General features: G+C 44.8%; 2 protein-coding genes across 3 annotated transcripts in view; one reads left to right on the forward strand and one right to left on the reverse strand.

The window, feature by feature from the left end:
- Window positions 1–27,727, forward strand: part of LOC147431704 (P-loop containing nucleoside triphosphate hydrolases superfamily protein) — a 136,342-nt gene that overhangs the window by 81,936 nt on the left and 26,679 nt on the right. Inside the window, exon 11 of one of the 2 annotated variants that reach the window (XM_086494213.1) lies at window positions 13,838–14,022. In XM_086494213.1, the coding sequence (XP_086350339.1) occupies window positions 13,838–14,007 (170 nt within the window). In that variant the 3' untranslated portion in view covers window positions 14,008–14,022. Of the gene's footprint in view, window positions 1–13,837; window positions 14,023–27,727 lie in introns of those variants that run through there. The other variant, XM_086494214.1, reaches the window with a different exon arrangement.
- On the reverse strand, window positions 23,647–24,731 carry LOC147431707 (uncharacterized). Its single transcript, XM_086494627.1, has one exon. It carries the CDS (start codon window positions 24,727–24,729, stop codon window positions 23,905–23,907), a length of 825 nt encoding a protein of 274 aa, XP_086350753.1. The 5' UTR covers window positions 24,730–24,731; the 3' UTR covers window positions 23,647–23,904.

Consider the following 27,727-nt stretch of genomic DNA (forward strand, 5'->3'; position numbering starts at 1 on the left):
TTCCAATTGGAACCCCGAACTCAGCTTGGCCCGAAATCTGGTGCAGCGGGTATGCACAAGAGGAGAGTTACTCCGCTCCTTTGTCAACAGATGCCTCGATTTTTGATAATAGAGTCACTGATGTCTCTTTGAGCTTTAGGGATACTGAGAGTTGACAATATTCTGCTGTAATGACTTTATGAACTGGAATTCCTGATAATATGATACTGGTTTGTTCTTGACTTTTTTAAGTGCAGGAACCGATAGACGAAATGACTGCAACATTTTGGTCTGAATGATCTCGATAGACATGGTTGCAATAGGGATTAGTCAATCGGGCATCTATGAGGTCCTGAGTGGATCTAGATGCGATTGCTAATTGCGTTCCCGATAAAACATGGTCTGAGATCCGAATGAATTTTGGATGTGATTTGTCATGTGATGTCCTGTGATGTCAAGTGATGTGACTGCCAATTGGTACATGTGCTAGATGTGTGTTCCTAGTGCGCTTGTACTAACAATCAGTGTCTGCTAAGACAGTTTATGGCTTCTGTCTGTTTTGCAGGCGTAATTGATGGCGATTACAATTCTTTCAAGAGGGGGGTATGTCACAACCCAGTGACGTGGCTGCCTTGTACACACACAGATGCCCTTCCCTGTCTGGCTGAAATGGCAACCCTGCTGAACTGCTGACGTGACATTGCGGAAACCCGAAAAACGCGGCTCAACGTTGACGTGGCATGTATAGACCCCCGTGATTTGCAGCGGAATGTCAGGCTGACGTGGTTGATCGTACAGAATTTCTATGGTAGCTTTTGGGCTTGTTTTGGCTACGCAATACTGGGGAAAAACCTACGGAAGCTTGCATTAATTTTATTAAGCTATCTTGTGAGAGGACTTGATTTATTCTTGTATGCTTTTTAAGCGAAGCTTTTGGGGCTCTGCTTGTAGCATCCCTTGTAAACCTATATAATAGTGACTTGGGCTCTCACTTCTGGGAGCATCTGGACGCAGAATCTGAGAGTGAGTTCCGACCACCCCCTTGTACTTTGAGTTGCAGATTAATACAAAAAGAAATACCGAAAGGGGCGCCAGTTTTTGGGGCCAATATCTCTAGGCACGGAACTCCACCGGGCCGTGTCGAATCAATTGTGAACTGTGAATTGTTTTGAAGTAAATTCTTGTCGTGTCGCGGTAGAACCTTAGACTTGGAGTGTCCAAGTCTGTTACAACCACCCAAAAAGCTTCTAGTCTATAGCCCAAATTGGAATTATAATTGATATCTAAGGTTTCAAAAGTCTTTGCAAGGCAATCGTGCTATCTCAGCTCCGTTGCAACTATGGAACTTCTATTGGAGAGGCAAGCAACGCATGAAATCAACATTAGAAGGATCAATTTAAAAGAAAATACTCATCATCACTATAGAAGCTCTAAAACAATACAAAAGCTGAACACCCAAGAGCAATGTAAACAAACTGTTTGGCGATACGATTTTCTACTCCAGTAGACCTCGGCACAAATCCTCATTAGGTTGCAACAACACACTGAGACCATCATCAATTGGTACACATGTGCAAAAAGCAGGGATGAGGGGTGTGTATGTATTGGGGGGGTGTGGAGGGGCTCATGTGGTCAGATTCTAGGTGGGTTTGTGGGCACGTGCGTGTGTGCACCCCCCCCTAATGCACATACATAATTTCCTAGGCACAAATGGAAAGTCGAAGTTACTCCAAAATCCATATGGCCACTGCAAATAAAAGGAGGCTTAGGTTAAGGCTTTAGTTTAGTTTGTAACAACTAAACTGCTCAAGAAGCTGTTACCATATACATGTGTTAGTGATGTGTGTGAACACACTTAGGACCGTTGGGGCATTTTTTCCCTCTTTAGGATGTTTTTTCCCCCGTGCATTTATATACGCCCATCATTCTAGGGCTATCTATCTTTTCATTGCACACTAAGTAAAACACTCTCTGTTGTGTGCCTTAAGCTTCCTTCGTCTTCTCCAAGCTGTGTGTGTTTTTCGGCAACCCTAATTTCAACAATTGGTATCAGAGCAAGTTGCGTCTTCTCAGGGTTAGTCACCAGCAGCTCCAACACACGCCTACTCACTTTCTCCGATTTCAGTGAGATTTAGCGAGTGTTCGTAGGTCGACAAAATTTTTGGGTGAGCTCGAAGAGCGTAGTCTGCTCAGATTTCTGATTCGGGCTTATTTCGGTCTCTGTTTCCACTACAGGCAGTACTGCACAGGATATTTCGTCATTTTGTGCAGAATTTTTGTCAGTGCCGTTTTCTGCATAACAAGTCTCTTACAGTCTTCTACGGTTTGTGCTATATAGCACGTGTTGTTCCCGCTTCGTTTCTCCTCTTTTCGGGCAGTTTTCACATCAGGTGTAGCATTTACCATGGCTGACAACAACACAGATGTGTTCAAGATGTTTGCTGCTGAGGACAAATTGGATGGGGACAATTACCCTATGTGGACTTATATGATGCAACATGTTCTTGTGTCGAAGGGCGTCTAGAATATTGTGCAGGGCATTGATGTACGTCCTGGTTGTGAGGATGTAGGCGATGTTGAGGATGTTGTAGGTCTTGTTGCAAGGATTGCTGCTGCTAGAGTTGTTTTGCCTACAGTTGAGCAAGCTCGTTGGGATATAAAAGATGCGTAGGCTCACGCATTGATTGCGTTGTCTGTGAAGCACACTATTACTCCCCACATTCGTTCAGCAAAATCTGTCAAACAGGCTTGGGATATTCTGGTTGGTCTTTATATAAGTCGCAATGAGGCAAAAATTGCATTGCTGCGTATAGAGTTGGAGTTGAAGATTATGCATGAGGAAGATGATATGGACACTTTACGTGCTGGTGTCAAGGATATCAACGAGCAAGGGAAGTCATTTCGGACAGTTTCCTTGTGTAGACTGTTCTTGATGCCTTGTCAGATCCTTATGAGACTTTTGCTAGTACTTGGAGACTTATGACCCAATGAAATCTTGAAGTTGTCAAGTTTGATGCGTTATGCACATTGCTGTTGCAAGAGTCACTTTCCAGAAAAAACAGGACTAGACAACGTGTAGTTGAATAGGCCTTTATGGTTGCTCAAAGAGAAGGTGGTAACAGTAATGCAGCCACTTCTTATGGTTCTTCTACGAATGGAAAATCACATGTTCCTAATGCTTCTATTGGTAGCAATTCGTCTGGAAATTTTGGTGATAAGGGCAAAAAGAAGATGGGTTGCCATTATTGTAAAGCTAATGATCACTTGATCAAGCAGTGTCCCAAGTTGAAGGCCAAAGAGGCAAAGAAGAAAGAGGGTGGTTCCAATACAAATGCTGGATCCACTACAAAGGCAGCTATTGTTGAGTCTGATGTAAAAGGAGATTGTGATGCTGATGTTGATGTTGAATGGGCTTTTAGTGGAGAGTGTACCTATAATCCTGTTGTCCATGATGCATGCATGTCAGTTGCAGCAGATTTCCATGTGTAATATTTTGACAATGGTGCTATAAAGCACATTACCTCACATCGTGATTTGTTCACCTCTCTTGAGTTTGTCCCTCATGAAAATTCAGTTACTTGTGCCAACAATGCCTCTTATCCGGTTCGGGGAGTTGAAAAGATTGTGCTTACTGTTGCAAATGGCTGTTCTTTCACACTTGTTGATGCACTTTATGTACCTTGGATCAAGAAGAATCTTTTGTATGTATTTGCACTTGCAGTCAAATTTGTGGATGACAGATGTATAGTACATGATCTCAGTTTTGGTGATGGAATTTTTGCATCTTGCACTTTATGCCATGGGCTGTATAAGCTCACTTTGTATGACGAGTGTGGACAGAATTTTGCAAATGCAGTTGTGGATTCAAAGGCTATTTCAGACGCAAAACTTTGGCATGCATGTTTTGGTCATTTGAATTTTGTCAGTTTGCTGCGTTTGCAGAAATGTGATATAGTTGCTTCTTTGCCGCCTCTTGAAGCACCTGTCAAACATGTATATGAAGGCTAGCATTCTAAGTTTCCAAAGGATGGTTTAGTTAGGGCCACATGCAGGTTGCAACTTGTGCATAATAATGTTTGTGGGCCCATGCAAACTCCGTTTTTGGGCAGTTACCTTTACTTCGTGACATTCATTGATGATCACTCCAGGCATGCATGGGTGTATCCGCTTAAAGAGAAGTCCTAATTTTTTATGTGCTGTAAACAATTTTTGGCTATGGCTGAAAATGTCTCGAAATGTACTATGGTCCGTTCCGATCGAGGGGGCGAGTATATGTCTCATGAATTTAATGCATTTCTTGCTAGTCATGGGATAAACCACTAATATACAGTGCCTTATACACCTCAGCAAAATGGTGTTGTTGAGAGGAAAAACAGGTCACTTACGGAAATGGCACGATGTATGGTTAAAAGTCAAGCTTTGCCGCATTCTTTTTGGCTTGAGGCCATCATGTGTGCTACTTATGTACTTAACAAGTGTCCTACGAAAGCTTTACAGTCTATTACTGTCACAAACTGGTGACGGGGCGTGCCACAACACACACTCATATATTCATCGCTGGCTGCAGACAAAATGATGACGTGGCTGCCCGTACACCCTCTCGAGGAAATCCGGAACTGTTGACGTGGCAGGTTCTGTACGGCAGGGCTGACACGTGGCAGCTGTACGGACCCCCCGATTTACGGAAAGCCGAGACAGTTTTTGGCTATGCAATTTCTGGCTGAAGCTTTACGCTGGAGCTTTTGGGATTGCATTTAATTTACACTAAGCAAGAGAGAGAGAAAAAGAGTCCTCTTGCTTTATTCTTCAAGTGCTTTTAACTTGAAGCTTTTGATTTAACCAGCTGTTGGGGCTTTGCTTTTGGCATCCCTTGTACTTTTAAATAAGCAGGCAGGGCTTCATAACTCAGAGCATCTAGACGTAGAGTCTGAGTGTGAGCGCCTGCCCGCACTCTTGTACTTTGAACACAGATTAATACAAAAAGAAATACAGAAAGGGGCGCCAGTCTTTGGGGCCAATATCTCTAGGCACGGAACTCCGCCGGCGGGCCAGTGTCGAATCAATTGTGAACTGTGAACTGTTTTGAAGTGTTTTTTTGTGCTCTTGCGGTAGACTCTCGACTTGGAGTGTCCAAGTCTGTTTACAGTGGTATCATAGCATGGCCGATTTCTCTTCTACGGGAAATCTGATCCCTATTTTTTTTCCGCGGCACTTATGGCTTCAGGTAAAGATCGGTTGACTCCGTCTGCATCCGGAGATGCGGGAATGGATCACAACTAGGATTCACGCGAAGAGTATGGCCCGCCTCGGCCTACTCAGGCGGAGCGTCAAGAGATGGAGCGCCGACAATTGATCGGCGATGCGACAAAGATGATGCTCAATTTTGCCAAGGACCCGAATTTGCAAAATATATGAGAAAGACTTCTTTCGAGGAGGTGCACACGTAGTGGCAGAAGACCACAAAACCACCCCCAGAACCCGCTTTGAAGAACCTCGTACTCCCAAGAAGTATACAGAGAAAGAATTAGAAGAGGTGGTTGATGCACGAATCGCTCAGCTTTTTGACGCGCAAAACAAAGCTAAAAAGCATGACAAAAAGCAGGAGAAAGGCACTGACTTCCCGGGCTATTTAGGTCGTCAGTCTACATTTTAAAAGGCTAGAAAACAGAAGAAGCGTGTTCGATTTGAACAAGTACCCAATTCTTCTTCTTCTTCTGATAGTTCTTCTAGCTCATCTGAGCGAAGAAGACAGAAAAGGTAAAAAGCGAAGCAAAAAGCAACGCTTCCGAAAGGGCAAGAAAAAGGCAAAGAAGTCTAAATCTCGCCCCGTGAGTGACAGTTCTACAAAGGAGTCGTCTTCAGACAGTTCAGACTCTGATGACAACAACTTTTATGCAAAGAAGAAGAATTTTTATAAAGCCAACCAGTATGACTTTCTAGAAGATAAAAGCAAGAAAGTCCGAGAGTTTAAGGAAGGTGGACAGTCAATTAAATTTGACACATTTTCTGGATATAGAGATGCTTCGAAGGCTTTGTCTCTTGTAGAGCAGTTTGACATCACTTTCGCGAGAGGGCGTTACTCAGAGCACTCTAAGATTCGGAGAGCTGCCTCTTACTTTAAGGGGAATGCTCGAACTTGGTGGTCCACGCTTCTATTAAACAAGACTGCGCCAATTAAATGGCTGAAATTCAAGAGGCTTTTTATTTCTTCTTGGATGACTCGAGAGTATGAACGCTATATACGAACTGCTTGGAACCATCTTCGGATGACCAAGAAGGATACAATGGACGCTTATTGTGAGAGATTCTGGAGCTCTTTTCTACCCGCCTCTTCATTTAAGAAGATCTCGTTCAAGGAATGGATTTAGCGGTTTACCTTGGGTCTTCCTACAGAGATCCGAGATCACTGCTTGGAACATAAGTTAGCTTCCATTCAGGAGTTGATGAGTCGTGTGAAACGGGGTTTTGCCATTCATTCAGGCAGTTTGACCTACCCACCGATGAGATCATGACAGAATGAGCCGAACAGACTTCGACAAATGAAAGTAGAAAGAGGAAGAGCAACCCAGAAAAGAAAGATGCACGACCCAAGGTCACTCCTCAGGAGAGCTCGCTACATCAGGGAAGGGAAGTGCTTTGGATGCGGGGAAACTAGACATATCTCCGTGAAGTGCCCTAAAAAGGCACAGAAAGAACAGAACGACAAGGACGACGAAAGGCGTGAGAGTTCGAGAGCAGCTAAGGAACGTGGAAGAAAAGGCAAGATGAAAACAGGACTGGTTCCAAATTGTGTGGGTACCGATCTCAACACGTTGGACGAGAGTACAGAACTTTGCCGAGCTTGGGGTAAGTGAAAGACCAAGAAGCCCTGATCTTCTTTGATAGAGGAGCTAAGGCCAACTTCATTTCACCGGAATTGGCGGCACTGCTCGAGGTCACTCCCGATTCAATGGGACCACTTGCGGACAGTTCTAGCGGCACCCAGCAGAGACGTAGCCGGGTCATTGGCAAACTTTGGTTGCATTGTCAGGGGTATTTGGGGCATGAGGACTTTTACATAATGCCTTTGGAAGATTGTGATGCTCTCTTGGGAATTCCCTGGTACCACAAGAACAATGCCGTGGTCGACTATCGGGTGAGGAAAGCGACTTTGACCACAGAGAAGGGCAGAACCATTGTACTTGATATTAAACTTAAGGGCGAGTCTGTCCCTATTGTATCGGCTTCAGCCATTTCCAAATTAATGAAATCCAGTTTGTTTGTTTACTCGATCTTTATGAAAGAGTTGAGTGATGAGGATAGGAGAAATATGTTTGAACTTGATATAGAACACCAAGATTTTCTCCTCTCTCATGCCGATTGCTTCTCAGAGGGCCTGCCAGGCGAGTTACCACGTGCTCGTCCTGAAGATCATACCATTGATCTAATACTTGGAAGCACACCACCGAACCGGCCACCTTATCGTGTGAGTCGAGCCCAGAATGAAGAGAATTATGAACCAAGTAAAAGACCTCTTAGAAAAGGGTCTTGTCCAGCCTAGTACTTCATCGTATTGCTCTCCAATGTTGTTGGTTTTAAAGAAAGACAGATCCTTGTAATCTGTTGAGTATATCATCGATCCTAGAAATCGGAAATCTGTTCTTGATGGTCATTTTGTTGAGAGCTCTATAATCGATTTGAAGAGTAGATATCATCAAATCTGAATCGCGTCGGGAGACGTCTACAAGACAGCCTTTCGGACGACTTTTGGGTTATTTGAGTTTTTGGTGATGCCTTTTGGCCTAACCAATGCTCCCGCAACATTTAACCGGATGGACAGGTTTTTTCGAGAGTACAGGCTATTTGTTGGCACTTTCTTTGACGATATCATTGTTTTCTCCAAGAATGAGGGAGAACATAGAGATCATCTGCTTAAGGCCTTTCAGGCATTACGAGATCACAAGGTAGTGATTAATGCAAAGAAAAGTGAATTTTTCCTACCAGAGATTCACTTTTTGGGACACATTGTGTCAGCAGCAGGAGTGCAAATGGATCCGGCCAAGATAGAGACTATTCGTGATTGGCCCGATTTGAAGAATGTCCATGAAGTTAGAAGCTTCTTGGGATTGTGTTCGTACTACAGGCGGTTCATTCGAAAGTTTGCAGAGGTTGCTTCCCCTTTGCATATCTTGACACAGAAAGGAGTCCTTTCTCGTGTGGACCCAGAGAGGTGATTGCCTTTCAGACTTTGAAAGAGAAATTGACTACGAGACCAATTATGACTTTGCTGGACTTGCAGAAGTCATTTGAAGTATATTTTGATGCTTGTGGTCGTAGTCTACGTGCGGTCTTAATGCAAGAAGGCCATGTCATTGCTTACGAGAGTCGATTATTCTCACAGCCGGAATTGACAGCACAGGTTTATGAGAAAGAGCTTTTGGCGGTTATCCATGCTCTTACTTAGTGGCGGCACTACCTACTCGGAGCGGATTTTACTGTCTTTACAGACCATCAGAGTTTACCTACTTCTTGTCACAGAAGCAGCTATTAGAAAAGCAGATGCGGTGGGCGAACATCTTGTCACAGTTTCACTTCCAGAGTGTCCATGTTCAGGGATAGAAGAATTTGGTGGCAGATGCATTGTCTTGGAAGTCGTTGGTTTTGGCTACATCAGCGATACATCATAGGAGCTTCGAGGATATGATCGACCAGTAGGCCACAGATCAGGATTTTGCAAACGTTTTCACTCGGATACAGGATGGGGAGACAGTAGCGGGATATTCCATTCGGGATGGCTACTTGATGAAGAAAACAATCTTGTGCGTTACACAGGCGTTGAGGGAAAAGGTTATAACTGAATGCCATTGTCCGCCTTTTACAGGTCATGGCGGCATTGCTACCACCATGAAAGGGGTAGAGAGATATTTCTTTTGGCCGAGACTCAAGAAGGATGTGGACGAGTTTGTGCGCAAGTGCCTGGTATTCTAGAAGGTCAAGTTTGACAGGCATAAAGCACAGGGATTGTTACAGCCTTTGCCCTTACCCACCCACCCCTAGGAAAGTATTGCAATGGATTTCATTTTTGATCTCCCAAGAACACAGAGTGATCACGATGGTATCTCGATTGTTATTGACAGATTTGGCAAGCAAGCTCATTTCATTCCAGTGAAGAAAACAGTCAAGCCGTATTACTTAGCGAGATTGTTTGTGGCCCAGATCTTTAGATTACATGGCATGCTCGAGACGATTGTCTCCAACAGGGACCCCAGATTCACGAGAGTGTTTTGGAAGCCGATTTGGGAGAACATTGGCACGCGGTTGCAGTTCTCGTCATCTTTCCACCCGCAAACTTCAGTGCTACTAGATTTATTGAAGTCTTACATCTCAGATCAAAAGACTCAATGGGAAAAGTATTTACCTTTGGTGGAATTTGCCTACAACAACACGATACACACTTCGATGGGGAAGGCACCATTTGAGATTATTGAAGGTGCTACAAAGGTTCGACCCTTCCTAAGCACAAAAGTTAAGATTTTTGAAGCTAATGAGTACACGCGTGACTTGGACACGGCTTTTGCCAAGGTCCGCGAGGCTTTGCGGAAATCTCAAGAAAGACTAAAAGAGGCAGCAGATCACCATCGTTGCGATTTGAAATTGAAGGAGAACGATTGGGTGCTCTTACGTTTAGGGAAGGCACGCCTGAGAAAGAAAAAGGAAAAGGAGAGGCTTTTTCAAAAGCTTAGTATGCGATACTACGGACCTTTCCAAATCTCCGAAAAGATAAATGATGTCTCCTGCAAACTGAAGCTGCTTGACACTTGGAGGATTCACAATGCATTTCATGTGAGTCTCTTGAAACCTTTCAAAGGTGATGTGCCTGAAGATGGGGAGCCTGATGAGCGACCCAAAGTGGAAGAAAACGAGGAGATCCTTGTTCCTGAACAGATTTTGGCACATAAGGATAGAAAGAATAAGGGTAAAGTAAGAAGGTCGTTACTATCCTGCATTGGATGCGAAGTGGATGGAGGAGGAGGACCTAGCAGATACTTAGATTGTGAAACTTAACCTTGAAGCTTTTGGTTTAGCATAGTCTATTCCAAATGGAACCCAAAATTCAGCTTGGCCGCAGATCTGGTGCAGTGGGATGCACAAGAGGGGAGTTACTTCGCTCCTTTGTCAACAGATGCCTCGATTTTTGAATACTAGAGTCACTGATGTCTCTTTGAGCTTCAAGGATACTCAGAGCCGACAGTATTCTGCTGTATGGCTTTATGAAATGGAATTCCCGATAATATGACTGATTTGTTCTTGACTTGTTTTTAAGTGCAGGAACTGATAGACGAAAAGACTGCAGCATTTTGGTTTGAATGATCTCGAATAGACATGGTTGCAATAGGAGTTAGTCAATTGGGCATTTATGAGGTCCTGAGTGGATCTAGATGCGATTGCTAACTGCATTGCCGATAAATCATGGTCTAAGATCCGAATGAATGTTGAATGTGATTTGTCATGTGATGTCCTGTGATGTCAAGTGATGTCCTGTGATGGCGTGTGATGTGACTGTCGATTGGTACATTTGCTAGATGTGTGTTCCTAGTGCATCGATACTAACAGTCGGTGTCTGCTAAGACAGTTTATGGCTTCTGTATGTTTAGTAGGCCTAATCGAGGGCGATTACAATGCTTTCAAGAGGGGGGTATGTCACAAACTGGTGACGTGGCGTGCCACAACACACACATATATTCACCGCTGGCTGCAGACAAAATGATGACGTGGCTGCCCGTACACCCTTTGCAGGAAATCCCGAACTGCTGACGTGGCCTTTTTTTGTAGGGCAGGGTCGAAAAATGCGGCAGGACTGACATGTGGCAGCTATACGGACCCCCGCGATCTACGGAAAGGAAGTTCAAAGCACATGCATCTTGCAAGGAACCGACGTGAGATACACAAAACACTATGGATGTGCTCAAAATCCATTGTTCTTGGCCCGATTATGGACAGGTTGTGCTACAAAGTTCATTGTCTCGGAAAGTTTGGACGTGATGTGTTCACAATTCACAATTGGGGATTCTTCGACGTAGTGTGGTCTACAGTTCAATTTTCCATGAGGCAACCGATGCTCAAGATGGCATTGTTCTCAAATAATAGGTTGGTGGTAGCAAATCCGAGGTGCATCAAGTAGTTGGCCACTTCTAGGGTGCTTCGTCATCGACTAGGTCTTCCTACATATGTCCACTTTGAGCTGCAAAGAGGGTTAAAGTTATAGCATCTTAAGTGAATAGCTGAATGTGATCTCAATATTTATTTTGTCTTTAGGTATTGATTTTACTTATTTGACACGATTCTGGGTAGGGCAACTCTTTGAGGGAGGTACTTAAGGCCCCTAGGCTAGTATATAAGTAGCACCTAACCTCCATTGTATAATCATATAATTCATTGCCCAGTAGGTTGGTTTAGCAGACTCTCTCTCTTTCTCTGTCTCGTGCATCCTCTCTTGGATCTACGCTTCCGCATTGTCGACTTTGACATGACCCCAATTCTCGAACTCTTTGGCTTACCCTTTTCCTCGAGGTAATCATACTGAGCTTGAAGCATTAGGGGCTTCCATTTCTTTCCATAGATAGTCCCATATACCTAGGAATCAATGTCTAAATTGTCAAAGGATGAAGTGTCGTCCTCGGAAATGCTAGAATACTTGCGGTGCTTTCTAGACTTCTTCTGAGATCTGCTTTTCTTTGTCTTTCTCTGCTTTTCTTGCTTCTTTTCCTCCTTGCTGAAGTCAAAGGAAGAACTCTTTGAGCTGTCTGAAAACAAGGACGAAGACGGAGAACTAGGGTTATCCTCGTAGTGAACACGCTTCTAGGATTTGCGCCCCTCCTCGACAGTGGATTTCCGACCTAGGTAGCCAGGATATACCTTTGAATTGCTCTTCTTTCGAGAGTACTTTGTGGTCTTCATCGATTGATTGATTTTCTTTTCAAGAGTGTCGTCAAACTCTTCTTGCGAGTACAATTCTTGTGTTTTTGTACTCTGTTTTGCTTTATTCATCACCGACTTGAGAGGCAAATGAACAACATCTCGCCATCGTGAGGGAACCTCGTCAAGCAGGTGACTCTTCAGATGCTTTACGTATTTCGGGTTCTGTGAGTCTTGATCATTTGTTTGGCACAAGTGTCAACATGTAGTTGATGTTCGTACTCCATCCTGTTGAGATTTCCTGTCAAGAACGGGCCATTGTCTTCTTTCGATTCCTCGGAAGGAGGTTGGCTCCCGTCGTAATCTCCATTGGTTTGTTCTGTTCCCCCACTGGGATTGGGGTTTGCTTTATCTCCTTGAGGTTGGGTAGTCAATGGAATAGCTTTCTCTCTGTCGGATTCAATACTAGAACCCATGTGTGCTGCGAGGAAAGGGCTTGGATCCTCCGTAGAAGAATCTTTGATACCACTATAAGAGACTTGGACACACAGTGAGAAATCTAAAGCAATACGCGTGAGAAAACTGCAAACAACTCACTTGAACTTGAATATGTATATATATATATATATATATATATATATATATATATATATATATATATATATATATATATATATATAGAGAGAGAGAGAGAGAGAGAGAGAGAGAGAGAGAGAGAGAGAGAGTTTCGCTTCCAGATGCACTGGCCCCAAAGACTCGGGCTCCCTTTCGTATTTCTTTCTTATTGATGGTTCACAAGGTACAATGTTGAGGGTCCTCCCTCTCTGCAGTGCTCCCAAGCTATTAGCCAAAAGAAAGACACTAGATCCTTTTTGTATGTGAGAGAGACAAGAGAGAGAAGAGGTTGATTAAAACTTGAGGAGAGAGATTCAAAAACGAGTTTTTCATTTTGGAAGTATGTCATAAGTAATGATTTTGAAGATCTCACGCTCTTATAAGTCTTGCATATACCAATTTTTTATGTACCTTTCTCCACATCCTCATCACACTTTGCATAAAACCTATGGAGATCAATAGTGTCATCTCCCTTTACATAGGTTTTTAAGACTATCAAAAGTTTTTCCATATTAAGAAAGTGAATGCAAATGAAACACTTCATGTCTTTAGCCTTGAAATCTCCTTGTTTTTTTGTTGGGAATGGACATGCCCTTAAAATAGATCCCCTCAACACTATTTTCCCATGTGGAAGTACTACCAACTTTGTTTTATTCTTAGCAATATATATAATAAATAACTTAAAAATAAGTATTTTTAAAAAATAAGCATAAGAGAAATACTTTTAAAAAAAATTTTACTTGAGATAATCTCGCAAACAATAAATAATTATGCAAACTCACACTTTATTAGTAACACACACCTAGAGTTAAGTAAAGCACAAAAAAGGGGGTTCCCATGAAGAAGCTTGATGGCGCGTTTGGTCACTGTCAATTTACCTATGCTAATAAGCTGATTAGAAATTTATACTTATATGCACGTCCAATTTAATTATGGCTAGATTTAGGTTTTTGCTTTTTCTGTTCCATGATAGCTCGACCAAAAAACAGCTATCACTAGCAGGTATGTCTGGTGACTTTGAGGACGTTGTTATTTGCATTATCTTAGTTTATGGATGATCAATTCCAGGTTCCAGACGTGGGTTTACATCATCTACATATTCTAAGTATTGATAGACTACAGGTACATAGAGGTATTCAGGTAGCTCAAACATTGTTTAACAAATGAAGATTGGAGGCTTCTTCTAGTTTAAAATGCAAGGGATAACTCTGGAAAATAAGACAAAATAGAGATGCAAAGAAGTTTAAAAAGTTGAAGGCAGCTTCTTGTTGTATTTTGTATTCCTCACTACAAGATGAGGAGGGTTAGGTTCGGTTATATTGAACCATAACTTTTTCTATCTTTGCAGGACAGTCACCTGATGCAGCTAAGTCACGGGTAACCGCGGAATCCTTTGTGAAGTCTGCAAGTTTTGACTTCTTTTTATTTGGTTTTATCATCTGGATAATCATATGTTTGAACAAAAGTACATGCAGCATTTCTTGCTCGTCAATTAATAGTACGTGGCAAGTGGTATAATAAATGAATTATGGCTTAATCATCAACCTGATTGAGTGTACTAAAAACATGGTATGAGATTAACCGACACAGGTGGACATTTCTAGCAATGTTTGAGACTTCTAGCTTGTCCATTGTTTTGGGGGGATAGGCCTACATACTATCTTTGTTCGCTATTGTGTGGAAGAACATTATGGTGCTTACTTACTCCGGGAAACCTAAACATGCATTGTTATGTTATTTGTGGAAGAACATTTATTTTTTGAAGGCTTTGGAGAATGATTTCTAGGTATGGCTTCTGATTATTTCGGATTTTCTAGCAACCACCTCGCTGCCTGGTCTCATTTCTCTTGTAAAGCAAGGGCTTACCAATCAAGGCACAAAGAAGAAAGGAGAAGAGAATTTTTAACATTGTAGGAACAATCCCAAGAGACCCCAAAGCGTTTGCAAAAGGCCATGTTGGCCTATGAGACAAACAATATACAATGATGTCCATGTCTATGTATATCATGTGGGAACTAAAAACAAAATAAAATTGTAAATGATAGCATCGAACAGAATTGGAGGATGGGGCATATACAACTTTGGTATCCTTAGCTGAAGCTGTGCTTATAGGGGCCCCCAAAATGCATCCTAAGCATAGCATGCTATAGGTGTAGAGTATGCTCCCTATGAAAGAAAATTGCTCTCATTCTGAGGATATGCTAGGGTTAAGGATAAAATACATGGAAGAGGGTGAGATGGCCGCTCTAAGTACAGTTGAGAAAGGCTTCTCCATCCTCTAGATGCACGATACACGAGACAAAGAGTGGCGGAGTTCCACCCCAAGAGAGCACTGACCGCAAACCCTAGCGCCCCTTTCGGTATTTCTTTATATTGCTTCAACATGCTCCCATGGCTCTACTATGCATCTCCCGCGGGTAGACCGTTAGAGTGAGAACCCATGGGTCATATTTAAAGGTCCTTGGCCTTTAAAAGCAGTTTACGTGAAAAGCTTCAAGTTCTAAAAGCATCTGGTCCCAAAAGTTGATGGCCAAAGCTGCCAGTGTGTTTCACGGAAATCCGTATAGTTGCCGCGTCATCAACAATTTACGCAAGACCTTTGTGAGTGTGGGTTGTGTTTTTACTCCTAATGCCTTGGGCTTCATCGGGCGGGGTCCCATAAGTTGGGAAAATTTCTCTAGAGACCCACTCGTCAAGGGTCTGTAATTGGTGGGAACTTTTGCTTCTTCTAATCCTTATAGGGTTTCGGCCCCTCGACCGGGATTTGCAAGTCGTTTCATGTCTTCAGTGGCTTGACACGTCAGCGGTTTACTCATTTTTGAGTCAAAATGTGTGGGGGAGAAGCAATCTCCGCAAACTCTAAATGAACCGCATGTAGTACAAACATAAGCCCAAAAAGCTGCGAACTTCATGTACATTTTTCAAAATCTGCCAATCTATGATAGTGGCCGGGTCCATTTTTACACCCTTTCAAGAGACGACATGTCCCAAAAAGTGTATCATCAGTGGCGAGAAAAACTTGCTCTCTTTCTCGTTGACCACCAATCTATTTTGCCGTAGTGCTCAAAAAACTTGTAATTGATGGTGTCTATGCTCTGCTTCACTCTTGGAGAATACAATGATGTCGTCGAAAAAGGTGCCCACAAATGACTTGTACTGTCTGAAAATCATATCCATCATCTTGTTGAACGTTGTTGGGGCCTTTATGAGGCCAAAAGGCATCAGCAAATACTCGTACAATCCGAAAGACGTCCTAAATGCGGTCTTGTATACATCTCCAAGAGTGATCTTGATCTAATGATAGCCACTTTTCAAGTCGATTCTATTATTGCATATAGAACTCTTTAACTTGTCCAATATATCATCGATCTTGGGTATCGGAAACCTGTTCTTGATGGTGATTTTGTGAGAGCTCCATAGTCAATGCACATTCTCCAAGATCCATCTTTCTTTAGTACGAGAAGTACTAGCGAACAATAAGGCGATGTATTGGGCTGAATTAGATCCTTTTCAAGAAGCTCTTTCACTTGGTTCATAATTTCCTCATTCGGGGCTCTTCTTACTGTGTAAGGTGGGCGGTTCGGTGGCGTGCTAGGAATCAAATCAATCGTATGATCTTTAGGTTGCTGAGGAGATAGCTCTCCAAGAAAACCCTCTGAGAAACAATCGGCTTGAGCTTGCAAAAATTCTTGTCGTTCTTTCTTTAAGCCTGACATATTTGACGTCTTATTTCATTCAGTTCATTCAAATAGATTGAGAAACAAAAAGATTGGATTTTATTAACTTTGAAACGTGTGAAGTCGATGCAAGTGGGACGGACTTGCCCTTCAATTTTACATCAAGAATAATGTCCCTACCCTCCTCATTCTTGAACGTGGCCTTTCTCGCCCGATAGTAGACCACGAAGCCCTTCTTGTGGTACCAAGGGATTCCCAAAAGGACGTGTCACCTCTTCAAAGGCATGATGTAGAAGTCCTCGTGCCCTAAATACCTTGGACAATGCAACCATAGTTTGCCTATGATAGGTGTAATGGCAACATCCAGCTCTCGTGCCGCTAGAAGTGCCTCCCTTGGTGGTCCCATTTCCTCTAGTTTGATTCCAAGTGGAGCCGCCAAGTCAGTCGAGATGAAGTTGGCCTTGGCTCCTCCGTCGAAGAAGATAAGGACTTCTTGATTGCGTACTTTGTCTTGTGCTCTACAGAGCTCCGTACTCTCGTCGGTCTGTTATGGGTCAAGTCCCCACAAAATCTGGAACTGGTTCTGCCTTTGTCTTTCCTTTCTTTGCTGGCTCCTTTGCCACTATGGAACTCTGTGGTTTCTCCTCGACCTGATTGTTGGACGCTTTGCAAGAACGTGTCCCTGTACTCCACAATCGTAGCATTTTCCCCCTTTATAGTACTCAGCACGATACTTGACTAACAACCTAGGGCTGGTTGACTTCTTCTTTTGATGCTTCCTCTTCTTCTCGTTACCATTGAATAGAGTTAGCCTCTTTTGAGCAGACGCTGCCCTGTCCATCAGGTACGTAAGTGTGCTGGCGTGCATACTGAATCCCCGCTTGGCGTGACCCATACGTCTCTGGATTTAGTCTATCGTCTGAAGAAAACAGTATCGCCATATCTCCTTGGGCAAAGCGCAACAAAATCGCTCAACTTGTTGCTTGAAGGTAATTTTCGTAAAGGAAGAGGCTAGTAGAAAAGTATCCCAAAACCTCTGACAATAGTCATCCAGAGTATCTTCCTTGGTCATCCTAAGATGATTACAGGCTGTGATAATCATAGTTACCCGGAATGCGGAACGGGAACGGCGACGGGCCTCCCTGCGGAACGAGGGAACGGCAAGGGGTCCGGAACGGGAACGGCGCAGAACGGAAGGCATTAAATAACACCCAAATAATGCAATTTTTAGCGTTATGTGTTTGAACGTTGAATACAAGTAGTGTTAGAGTCCTTTGACTCTAATACTCACAAAAAACATACCATTCCACCTTATTATGGCTTGATTGCATCGTGTGGTGATGCGCGGTCATAGTACGTTCACAACAGACACAATGCATGCTTGAGATAGAGAGCTTGAGAGAGGCTTCACTTCTTGAGACGAAGGGGAAGAGAGCTTGAAGCCTTGATAATTGAGGGCAAGCCCAAGAGAGAGAGCTTGAGAGCTTGAGGCCCGAGCGCGAGGGTAGAGGAAGAGAGAGAGAGCCTTGAGGCTTGTTGCATTTGGGAAGGAAAGGGGTGAGGGGGGAGCAATTTATAAGGAAAGCCAGACACCCAAAATCTGCCCCTTTATGCTTTCTTACCATTGCTGCCGTTCCAGCGTTCCGGGCCATTCCGAGACGTTCCGGCCCCGTTCCTCCCTGCCATTCCGGTAGTCCCTGGTCTGTCGGAACGCCTGGCCGTTCCGGGCACCTGCAGCCGGTCGGAACGCCGTTCCGGCGTTCCAGGCCTTGGTAGGGGCGTTCCCCGGTAACTCTGGTGATAATATCTTCTTTATATTCTTCTGTGAGCCATGCGGAAGTGAAGACGCGTTTAAATTTTATATACAATGTGGATGCTTCCTTGTGCCAAAGGAGGGTCGACCACCAAGTCTGGGCATTCCCTTTCAAATAAGAGGACTCTCTTCGTACTTTGGAATGCTCGGAAAAGCGGCCTCCCCAAAAGACAACTTCTAATTGTAAATAAAAGCAAGAGCTCTCTAGGAGTCCTTATAGCGTGAAAATGTGTCAAATTAGAGTGCTTGCCCACGCTCTTTAAAATCCTTGGTCTTCCAACCTGTTGATATTGGTGTCTTCGCTTCTTTCCAAATGGATTCCCTATCTCAAGGATCGATGATATACTCGACAGACTTCAGGGGTCTACTTGCTTTAGCATAATCGATCTGAAGAGTGGTTATCATCAGATCCAAATTTCTCGTGGAGACGTCTACAAGACAGCTTTCAGGACAACTTTTGAGAGTACCGACCATTTGTCGGCACTTTTTTTGACAACATTATCATCTTCTCCAAGAATGAAGCAGAACACAGACACCACCTGTTGCAAGTTTTCTAGGCATTGCGGAATCATAAATTGGTTATAAATGTGAATAAGTTTTCTTGCCTTAGATAGTTGGGATACATCGTCTGAATAGAAGGGGTAAAGATGGACCCTACCGAAATTGAGACTATTGGCCTGATTTGAAGAATGTTCATGAGGTTCGAAGCTTATCTTGGATTGTGTTTTTATTATCGGCGGTTCATTTGCAGAGATAGCTTCTCCTTTGCATTTGTTGACTCAAAAAGGAGTTCCCTTTTCTTGGGGACCGACAAAGATTGCAGCCTTTAAGACTCTCAAAAAAAAAAAAGTTGACTACGGGACCAAGGTTGGTCTTGCCAGACTTGCAAAAGCCATTCGAAGTCTCTGTGATGCTTATGGTCGTAGTCTAGAAGCAATCTTCTTGCGAGAAGGCCATGTCATAGCTTACGAGAGCAAGATGTTTTCACGTCCTGAGCGGTTTGCACAGATTTATGAGAAAGAGCTTCTGGGAGTTATCCATGCTCTTACGCAATGGTGACACTATCCTCTCGAAGCTGATTTTACAGTCTTTACTGCAAGCTCAGGCTGATTGTTGCTATGAGGGCTTACCAAGCGAGTTGCCTCCTTCAAGTCCTAAAGATCACATGATTCATTCCCGGTAGTACACCACCGAACTGCCCACCTTATTAAGTTAGCCGAGCCCATGATAAAGAAGCAATGAATCAGAAAGATGGATCTTGGAAAATGTGCATTGATTATAGAATCACTATCAACAATGGATTCCCTATCCCAAGGATGGATGATATACTTGACAGACTTCGGGAGTCTACTTGCTTTGGTAGAATTGATCCGAAGAGTGGTTATCATCAGATCCAAATTGCTCCTGGAGACGTCTACAAGACAGCTTTCAGGACAACTCTTGAGAGTACCGATCATTTGCGGGCACTTTCTTTGACAACATTATCGTCTTCTCCAAGAATGAAGCAGAACACAGACACCACCTGTTGCAGGTTTTCTAGGCATTGCGGAATCATAAATTGGTTATAAATGTGAAAAAGAGCGAGTTTTCTTGCCTAAGATACATTTCTTGGGATACATGGTCTCAGCAGAAGGCGTAAAGATGGACTCGGCCAATATTGAGACTATTGGCCTGATTTGAAGAATGTTCATGAGGTTTGAAGCTTATTTCGGCTTGTGTTTTTATTATCGGCGGTTCATTTGCGAGGATAGCTTCTCCTTTGCATGTGTTGACTTAGAAAGGAGTTTCTTTTTCTTGGGGACCGATAGAGATTGCAGCCTTTAAGACTCTCTCAAAAATATGAGTTGACTACGGGACCAATGTTAGCCTTACCAGAATTGCAAAAGCCATTCAAAGTCTTCTGTGATGCCTATGGTTGCAGTCTGGGAGCAGTCTTCTTGCAAGAAGGCCATGTCATAGCTTAGGAGAGCAAGATGTTTTTACGTCTTGAATGGGTTGCATGGATTTATGAGCAAGAGCTTCTGGCAGTTATCCATGCTCTTACGCAATAGCGAACTATCTTCTCGGAGCCGACTTTACAGTCTTTACTGCAAGCTCAGGCTGACTGCTTCTCTGAGGGCTTACCAGGCGAGTTGCCTCCTTCAAGTCCTAAACATCACATGATTCATTCCCAGTAGTACACCACCGAACTGCCCACCTTACAGAGTTAGCCGAGCCCATGATAAAGAAACAATGAACCAGAAAGATGGATCTTAGAAAATGTGCATTGATTATAGAATCACTATCAAGAATGGATTCCCTATCCCAAGAATCAATGATATACTCAACAGAATTCAGGGATCTACTTGCTTTGGCAGAATCTATTTCAAGAGTGGTAATCATCAGATCCAAATTCCTCCTGGAGACATCTACACGACAACTTTCGGGACAACTTTTGAGAGTACCGATCATTTGTGGGCACTTTCTTTGACAACATTATCGTCTTTTCCAAGAATGAACCAGAACACAAACACCACCTGTTGCAGATTTTCTAGGCACTACGGAATCATAAATTGGTTATAAATGTGTAAAAGAGCGAGTTTTCTTGCCTAAGATACATTTCTTGGGATACATCGTCTCAACAGAAGGGGTAAAGAGGGCCCCTGTCAATATTGAGACTATTGGCCTGATTTGAAGAATGTTCATGAGGTTTGAAGCTTATCTGGGCTTGTGTTTTTATTATCGGCGGCTCATTTGCATAGATAGGTTCACCTTTGCATGTGTTGACTCAAAAAGGAGTTCCCTTTTCTTGGGGACTGACGTAGATTGTAGCCTTTAAGACTCAAAAAAGAGAAAAGTGGACTACGGGACCAATGTTGGCCTTGCCAAACGTGCAAAAGCCATTCGAAGTCTTTTGTGATGCTTATGGTCCAGTCTGGGAGCAGTCTTCTTGCGAGAAGGCCATGTCATAGCTTACGAGAGCAAGATGTTTTCACGTCATGAACGGGTTGCACAGATTTATGAGAAAGAGCTTCTGGCAGTTATCCATGCTCTTATGCAATGGCGAGACTATCTTCTCGGGGCTGACTTTACAATCTTTACTGCAAGCTCAGGTTGATTGCTTCTCTGAGGGCTTACCAGGCGTTGCCTCCTTCAAGTCCTAAAGATCACATGATTCATTCCCGGTAGTACACCACCGAACCGCCCACCTTATTGAGTTAGTCGAGCCCATGATAAAGAAATAATGAACCAGAAAGATGGATCAATGTGCATTGGTTATAGAATCACTATCAAGAATGGATTCCCTATCCCAAGGATGGATTATATACTCGATAGACTTCAGGGGTCTACTTGCTTTGGCAAAATCGATCTGAAGAGTGGTTATCATCAGATCCAAATTGCTTTTGGAGATGTCTACAAGACAGCTTTCAAGACCACTTTTGAGAGTACCGATCATTTGTGGGCACTTTCTTTGACAACATTCATGGCGATTCTCAGCAGATTCAGCGACCATGGTTCGATGTCCCATGATGCATCATAGTGGATTCACCACTATGGTTCACAAGTGAGACTTAGTAGGTTCATACGTAGTCCTAGGTAGTACAAAAATCATTCATTCATTCATGTGTGAAGAGGTTTTTGTCTGTGTCCTCTTCAAAAGCATCTTCAGGTGGTTGTCATTGTCGTCGTCATTTCTTGTTGTCGTTTTTGTCATCTTCATGTCGTTGGTCCAGTTTGTTGAGAATGCAACCTTCTTGGCTAATCTCGTAATGCACACATACATGTCAAATGTAGTGCTCATTATGTGTGTCCCAATGTGTGTGCTCATGAGAAAGGTCTTACCTTGATTTTGCAAGGCAGTGTCTAATTGTCGTGTACATGTGTGTAAAGTGCCTTTGTGCACAGGTATTACATACATTTCTTCTATGGCTTGTATGAGCCAACCCTTGATGACTGCGGGAATAGAGCCTAGCCAGGTCATTCGATCTTAAAGGAGAACAAAACCATAGGAAGACCTTGGGGCTACCAAGAATAGGTGTGATTGATTTGAGCTTCAGTCGAGTGTCGGATATGCTTGAGCTGAATGCGCTGCTATTGTGAATCATGTGAGAACCCGGGCTTGCTCAATGTAGCGCGGATAATGTGTCGTGCTCTCTACAGTGTGGGTGCCCCTCAGTGCAATGTGCGTGACAATCTCACTCAAACAAATGGAAACTCTCTCAAACAGAATGAAACACAGAAACAATGGATAACAACAGAGACACAACAGTGGACCAGAACATGTGGACTCGACTAGCTCAAAGAACCATGTACAGACTCTGGCGTGGCAGCACACTCAGCTCCAGCCCAAGACTCACAGGTACAAATGGGGGTGTCGAGGCTCAGATGTGCAGGGATGGTGAAGCAGTGCTCTGTGCAAGACTCGCTGCTCTCGACGACGATGATGGACCAAAATGAAGCCGATGATGATAATGACCCAACGGCTCATAAATGTCAGCCACCTAAGCCAATCTCCAAAGTGAGTGGTGGTGGTGACCTGGCCACGATGTCCACTAGACCACCGTCCGTATCCTGCCACGTGTCACTGCCCAGCCCAGCCCACAGAGTCCGTCCAGAGTCCGACTAGTGTGAACCAGGCCAGACCAACCGTACTAACTGAGTGTCCTGTGAAAGTGACACTGTAGTCTGCTATAGGTTGCCGGCCACAAGACTGCTCACCGCCTCGGTGAGAGGAAATATTGAAAAACTAGGAGATACTGAAAAAATGTGAAATAAAACCAATCGGTACTGCATGTACATCTTTCTTGAAGCAGGTGCTTGGCCCACCCATGCAAGAAATGACTGCAGCTGGCAAGAGAATTCAACTTTGGAGGAGGAGGTTTCTTTACTCGATCACAACACAGGATGGCGGATTCTTATGCAGAGATGATGACAAAGAAGTTAAGGAAGTTCCAAGTAGAGTGTGAAGAGCTGCAACAAACTCTTGGCACTTCTCAAGCTGAAAACCAATGAAGTGTAGTCGCTCTAAAGGAGGCATATGAGAGGTTCTTGAAGGAGTTGCAGAGGCCAGTCGTAGTTGTTGAGGAAGAGCATGAAGGGTTCATGAAGCAGATTGAAATGCAGACTTCTTGACACGAAGCAGAATGAAACGCAGACTCCTTGACGCTAGGGGCTAGGGGCTAGGGGCGAGGGGCTAGGGGCTAGGGACTAGGGGCGAGGGGCTAGGGGCTAGGGACTAGGGGCGAGGGGCTAGGGACTAGGGACTAGGGGCTAGGGGCAAGGGACTAGGGGCTAGGGGCGAGGGGCTAGGGACTAGGGACTAGGGGCTAGGGGCAAGGGACTAGGGGCTAGGGGCGAGGGGCTAGGGACTAGAGGCTAGGGACTAGGGGTGAGGGGCTAGGGGCTAGGGACTAGGGGTGAGGGACTAGGGGCGAGGGACTAGAGGCTAGGGGCTAGGGGCAAGGGACTAGGGGCGAGGGGCGAGGGGGAAAGGGGGGCGAGGGTGAGGGCGAGGGCGAGGGGGAGAGGGGGAGGGTAGGGCGAGGGGAGGGGGAGGGATTAGCTCGAGGGTGAGGGTAGGGGCGAGGGCGAGGGGGAGAGGGGGAGGGTAGGGCGAGGGGAGGGGGAGGGATTAGCTCGAGGGTGAGGGGGAGATGGGAAGGGTAGGGTGATGGGTAGGGTGCAAATAAAGAGCACGCAGCTATCATGAGCAAGAGAGATATCATGATCTTGGAATTCATCTTGCAGGACGGGTTCGGTGAAGGGAGTTTGTTAGACACAGAGGAGAGCTTTGTTCTGGTCTGAGAAGCAGACACCAAAGGGGTTGATGTTTGAAGGGGAGTAAACTGTTGTAGAAGAGATTTCTTACAGCTTTTATGCTTCTTCATAGGCTCAGGCGGCACATTAGATTGAGTTGCTGTGGAATCATTTGAAGAGGGTGTTCCTTCAGGCAAAGAGTGAATAGAGACTCCATAACGAGGCATAGAGTAGGTCTTCATCTGACCCATCCGGCGGAGTAGGTTGTTCCAGTTCGGGATTGGACTCCATGGACAGGGAACTATGATGCACCACCGGATCCATTCCGCCTTCAAGGCGAATCGGTTGCATTGGGGAGCCAGGGGTTCGTATCCACATTGCATCGTTTCCCCAATCATGTAGTGCTTTCGTGTGTCGTAGCCATGGTCTGCCAATGAGCAATGGGAAGCCGCCTTCTACCTGGGGAAGGTGGCGAACCACCACAAAATCCAAGCTGAAGGTGAAATCTTGAACCTGCAGAGGCACCTTTTCTACAATGCCCAAGGGGTAGACAGTCCTCTGGTCGGCCAAAGTCACTGTGAATGGGGCAGGCCTAGTGGGCTGGAGACCCAATGCCAGCATAGTGAATTCAGGCATCAGGTTGATACCCGACCCACCATCTACTATGACCCCTGAGAATTCGCGGCTCATAATAGAAACGGTTAGACGCGGACTCCTGTAATCAGTAAGTGAAGCTTCGGGATAGGATATCATGTAGGATTCGGAGGGCTGCACTGGGAGGTGCCCGCCACTAGACCCTGCACCAGGGTACAGAGATTGAATGATGGCAAGGGTGTCACTTCGAAAATTTGCATCAAGTCGAAGCATGTCATACAATGACACTTGCTGAAAGGTATTCTTCAATATAGTCTCTGCTGTAGGTTTTTCTCTTGGGATCAGTGTCTTCTCAGTTTCCTTGATCTTTTGTAAGTCAGCAACTGCTTCTAAGAAAGCCCCATCAATATCGGAGAGCATAGTAAAAGATCCTTTCGTAGCACTAGGGGATGGCATGTCAGCTGTTGGAGGAGGTGTAGGCATTGGGGAGGAAAGGGCTGTACCTGCTGGAAGATTGAGGCCGAGGGCTGCCCTCTGAGCTCGTGTGAGGACACCAGCTGGCTCCTCTACCAACTGCAACTTGTCTTGAGAGGCAATCATATGGGCAGAAAGTGGTGGCTTGGGGTTGGTACTAACTGCTATCAAATTGATCTTGGGAAAGGTGAATTCAGGTTGGCTCTGACTTGGGCTCGCAGAGGTAGAGGCGCGTTGTTTTGGACAATCCTTAGTGTAGTGATCCTGAGCCTCAGGGCAAAGTTGGCACGGAGGAGAGCCTTCTGGCAGAGGGCATTTGCTCTGATAATGCCCATACTCTCCACATCTGTAGCATAAAATGGGCCGATTGGAGGGACGGAACGGCGGACGAGGTGGTTGTTGCATGGAGTTTGAGGGTGACATGTAGAAGCTCTGAGGGGTTGAGGGAGCATTAGCATGATAAAAATTGGGAGATGCGAAGTTGTTGTGCATACCTTGCATAGGAGGTGTTGTCAGCAGAGGTGGCATAGGGTGTTGATGACCATAGGGTGAAACCATGCTGGATGTAGGTGTCAACCCTTGTTGAAGGTTGGGGGCGAGGCTCTCTTGTAGTTGCCGCATTCCCTTCAGATAATAGCACTCTTTGTCATCATGGCCAAGCTTCTCGCAGAAATGGCAGTAAGCTCGAAGTCGGCAATCCTGAGAAGGATGCCCTGGAGATCGACATGAGCTACACCATACCATAGCCTTAGTCTCCTGCTGAGACCTGAGCTCTTCTAGCTCTCTTTTAAGTTGATCATAAGCCTCTTGATGTGGGGGCTTCTTCTGTCTAAGAGAGAAGGATCTCTCTTCCTGAAGGGCCCGCTGTAACTTTAGAGCTTCCAGTTCCCTGCGTAAAGAAGTCAAGGGGTCTGATGGACTATCCACGAGTACAATGGCAGTCTCTACCTGAGGAGAGTCAGTGAACAGCTTCCTAGCTCCCTCTATTCTAGTAGCAGCAGCAACAAAATCCTCCAGAGTGGCTTCAAGACAGAGACTTTCTCTGAGCTTTTGTTGAGAAGTCTTAGGCAGAGCCTTCTCTACCCACTTCTTCACCATAAATTCTCCTGGTTGCTGAGGCAGCTTGGCGACCAGGGACTTTGTTCTGGTCATGAGCTCGGCAAATGTCTCCTTGGGCTGGAGCAACAGGTTGGCCAACTCATCTAGAATCTTTTCTTGATAATCCCTTGGTCGGAAAGCTTCACAGAACTGCTGTCTTAACATAGTCCAAGTAGCAAAGTGGTTTTCAGCAAACTGACTGTACCATTTATCTACAAGACCATCCAAGGTGGACGGAAAGAGCACAAGGTAGGCGTCTTCTCTATTGAGGCCACGACCTTTGCAAAGAGAAACAAACCTCCGAGCATGGTCATCAGCATCCTCTGTGGAGAGACCCTTGAAGGTAGGGAACTTGATGTTCACCTTGGCCAGAACACTAGTGAGCTCCTCCATGGCCTCTTGCTCCTGAGCCTGTTGCTCACTAGCTTGCTGTAACAAAATGGGGGAGAGCCTTACCGGAGAAGGTGAGGAGGAGGATGTAGAACCGGTTGAAGGAATGGAGGGAGCTGTATGTGTAGGTATGGGTGATGGTGTTAATATACTTCTACTGGGTACCAAAGGTTGGCGTCGTCTGTGGTAGTACTTCTAGGGGCTCAGTAGTGCGCTTTGACGCTCTAATGATCGCCTTGTATGTGTCATGCAGTAACCACCACCCCAACCAAGCTTTGGGCAAGAAGAACTTCACCTGGTTGAACAGTGGACTAGACTCTACTAGACCAGGCGAGTGACTAGACCAACTGTCCTGGACCCGGACGAGAAGGACTTGACCAAGGACGAGGAGGACTAGACCAGGACGAGGACTGGGTGGACCAGGGTGAGAGAGGACTGGACAAGCAAGGTGAGACTAGACCAGCTAGATTAAGCTGTCTAGGGTGAAACTGGACCAAACCAGCATAGGCGAGACGAAGAAAAACCAGCTAGTTGCTTTACTTGTACTCAATAGAGAGTGAGACTTCAATTGAGGTCCCACCGTGATTGCCAAAATGAGAGCACCTGTAGCGCGGATAATGTGTCGTGCTCTCTACAGTGTGGGTGCCCCTCAGTGCAATGTGCGTGACAATCTCACTCAAACAAATGGAAACTCTCTCAAACAGAATGAAACACAGAAACAATGGATAACAACAGAGACACAACAGTGGACCAGAACATGTGGACTCGACTAGCTCAAAGAACCATGTACAGACTCTGGCGTGGCAGCACACTTAGCTCCAGCCCAGGACTCACGGGTACAAATGGGGGTGTCGAGGCTCAGATGTGCAGGGATGGTGAAGCAGTGCTCTGTGCAAGACTCGTTGCTCTCGACGACGATGATGGACCAAAAATGAAGCCGATGATGATAATGACCCAACGGCTCATAAATGTCAGCCACCTAAGCCAATCTCCAAAGGGAGTGGTGGTGGTGACTTGGCCACGATGTTCACTAGACCACCGTCCGTATCCTGCCACGTGTCACTGCCCAGCCCAGCCCACAGAGTCCGTCCAGAGTCCGACTAGTGTGAACCAGGCCAGACCAACCGTACTAACTGAGTGTCCTGTGAAAGTGACACTGTAGCCTGCTACACTCAAGACGAGGAATGTGCAAGGTTTGATGCTGTGGGAAATAGTGCTTCCATTGTGAAATTCAAATAAAGAATTAAAAACAAAAAAAAGAAGCTTTGCCGACTGTATTAAATGACACACAGAAAAGCAGTAAATGACAAAGCAATTGATGTCCGCAGGGCAGGCAGATGAACTTCCCGTTGAGTGAATTCTCTTTGTGCCGATTGAAGGGTAGGTTTGTCGACAACAGAGCTGAGGGCTACGTAGATTGCAGCAAGTGGGATTAAGATAGGGTGTTGACGGGTTG

Source organism: Adiantum capillus-veneris, chromosome 21 (assembly GCF_014529385.1).
Source record: "Adiantum capillus-veneris isolate H3 chromosome 21, ASM1452938v2, whole genome shotgun sequence".
Classification (NCBI taxonomy): Eukaryota; Viridiplantae; Streptophyta; class Polypodiopsida; order Polypodiales; family Pteridaceae; genus Adiantum; species Adiantum capillus-veneris.

Bases quoted from the DNA above. Each gene is read 5' to 3' on its own strand.
- LOC147431707 (XM_086494627.1), bottom strand. From the start codon at position 24,729: ATGCTCTCCGATATTGATGGGGCTTTCTTAGAAGCAGTTGCTGACTTA.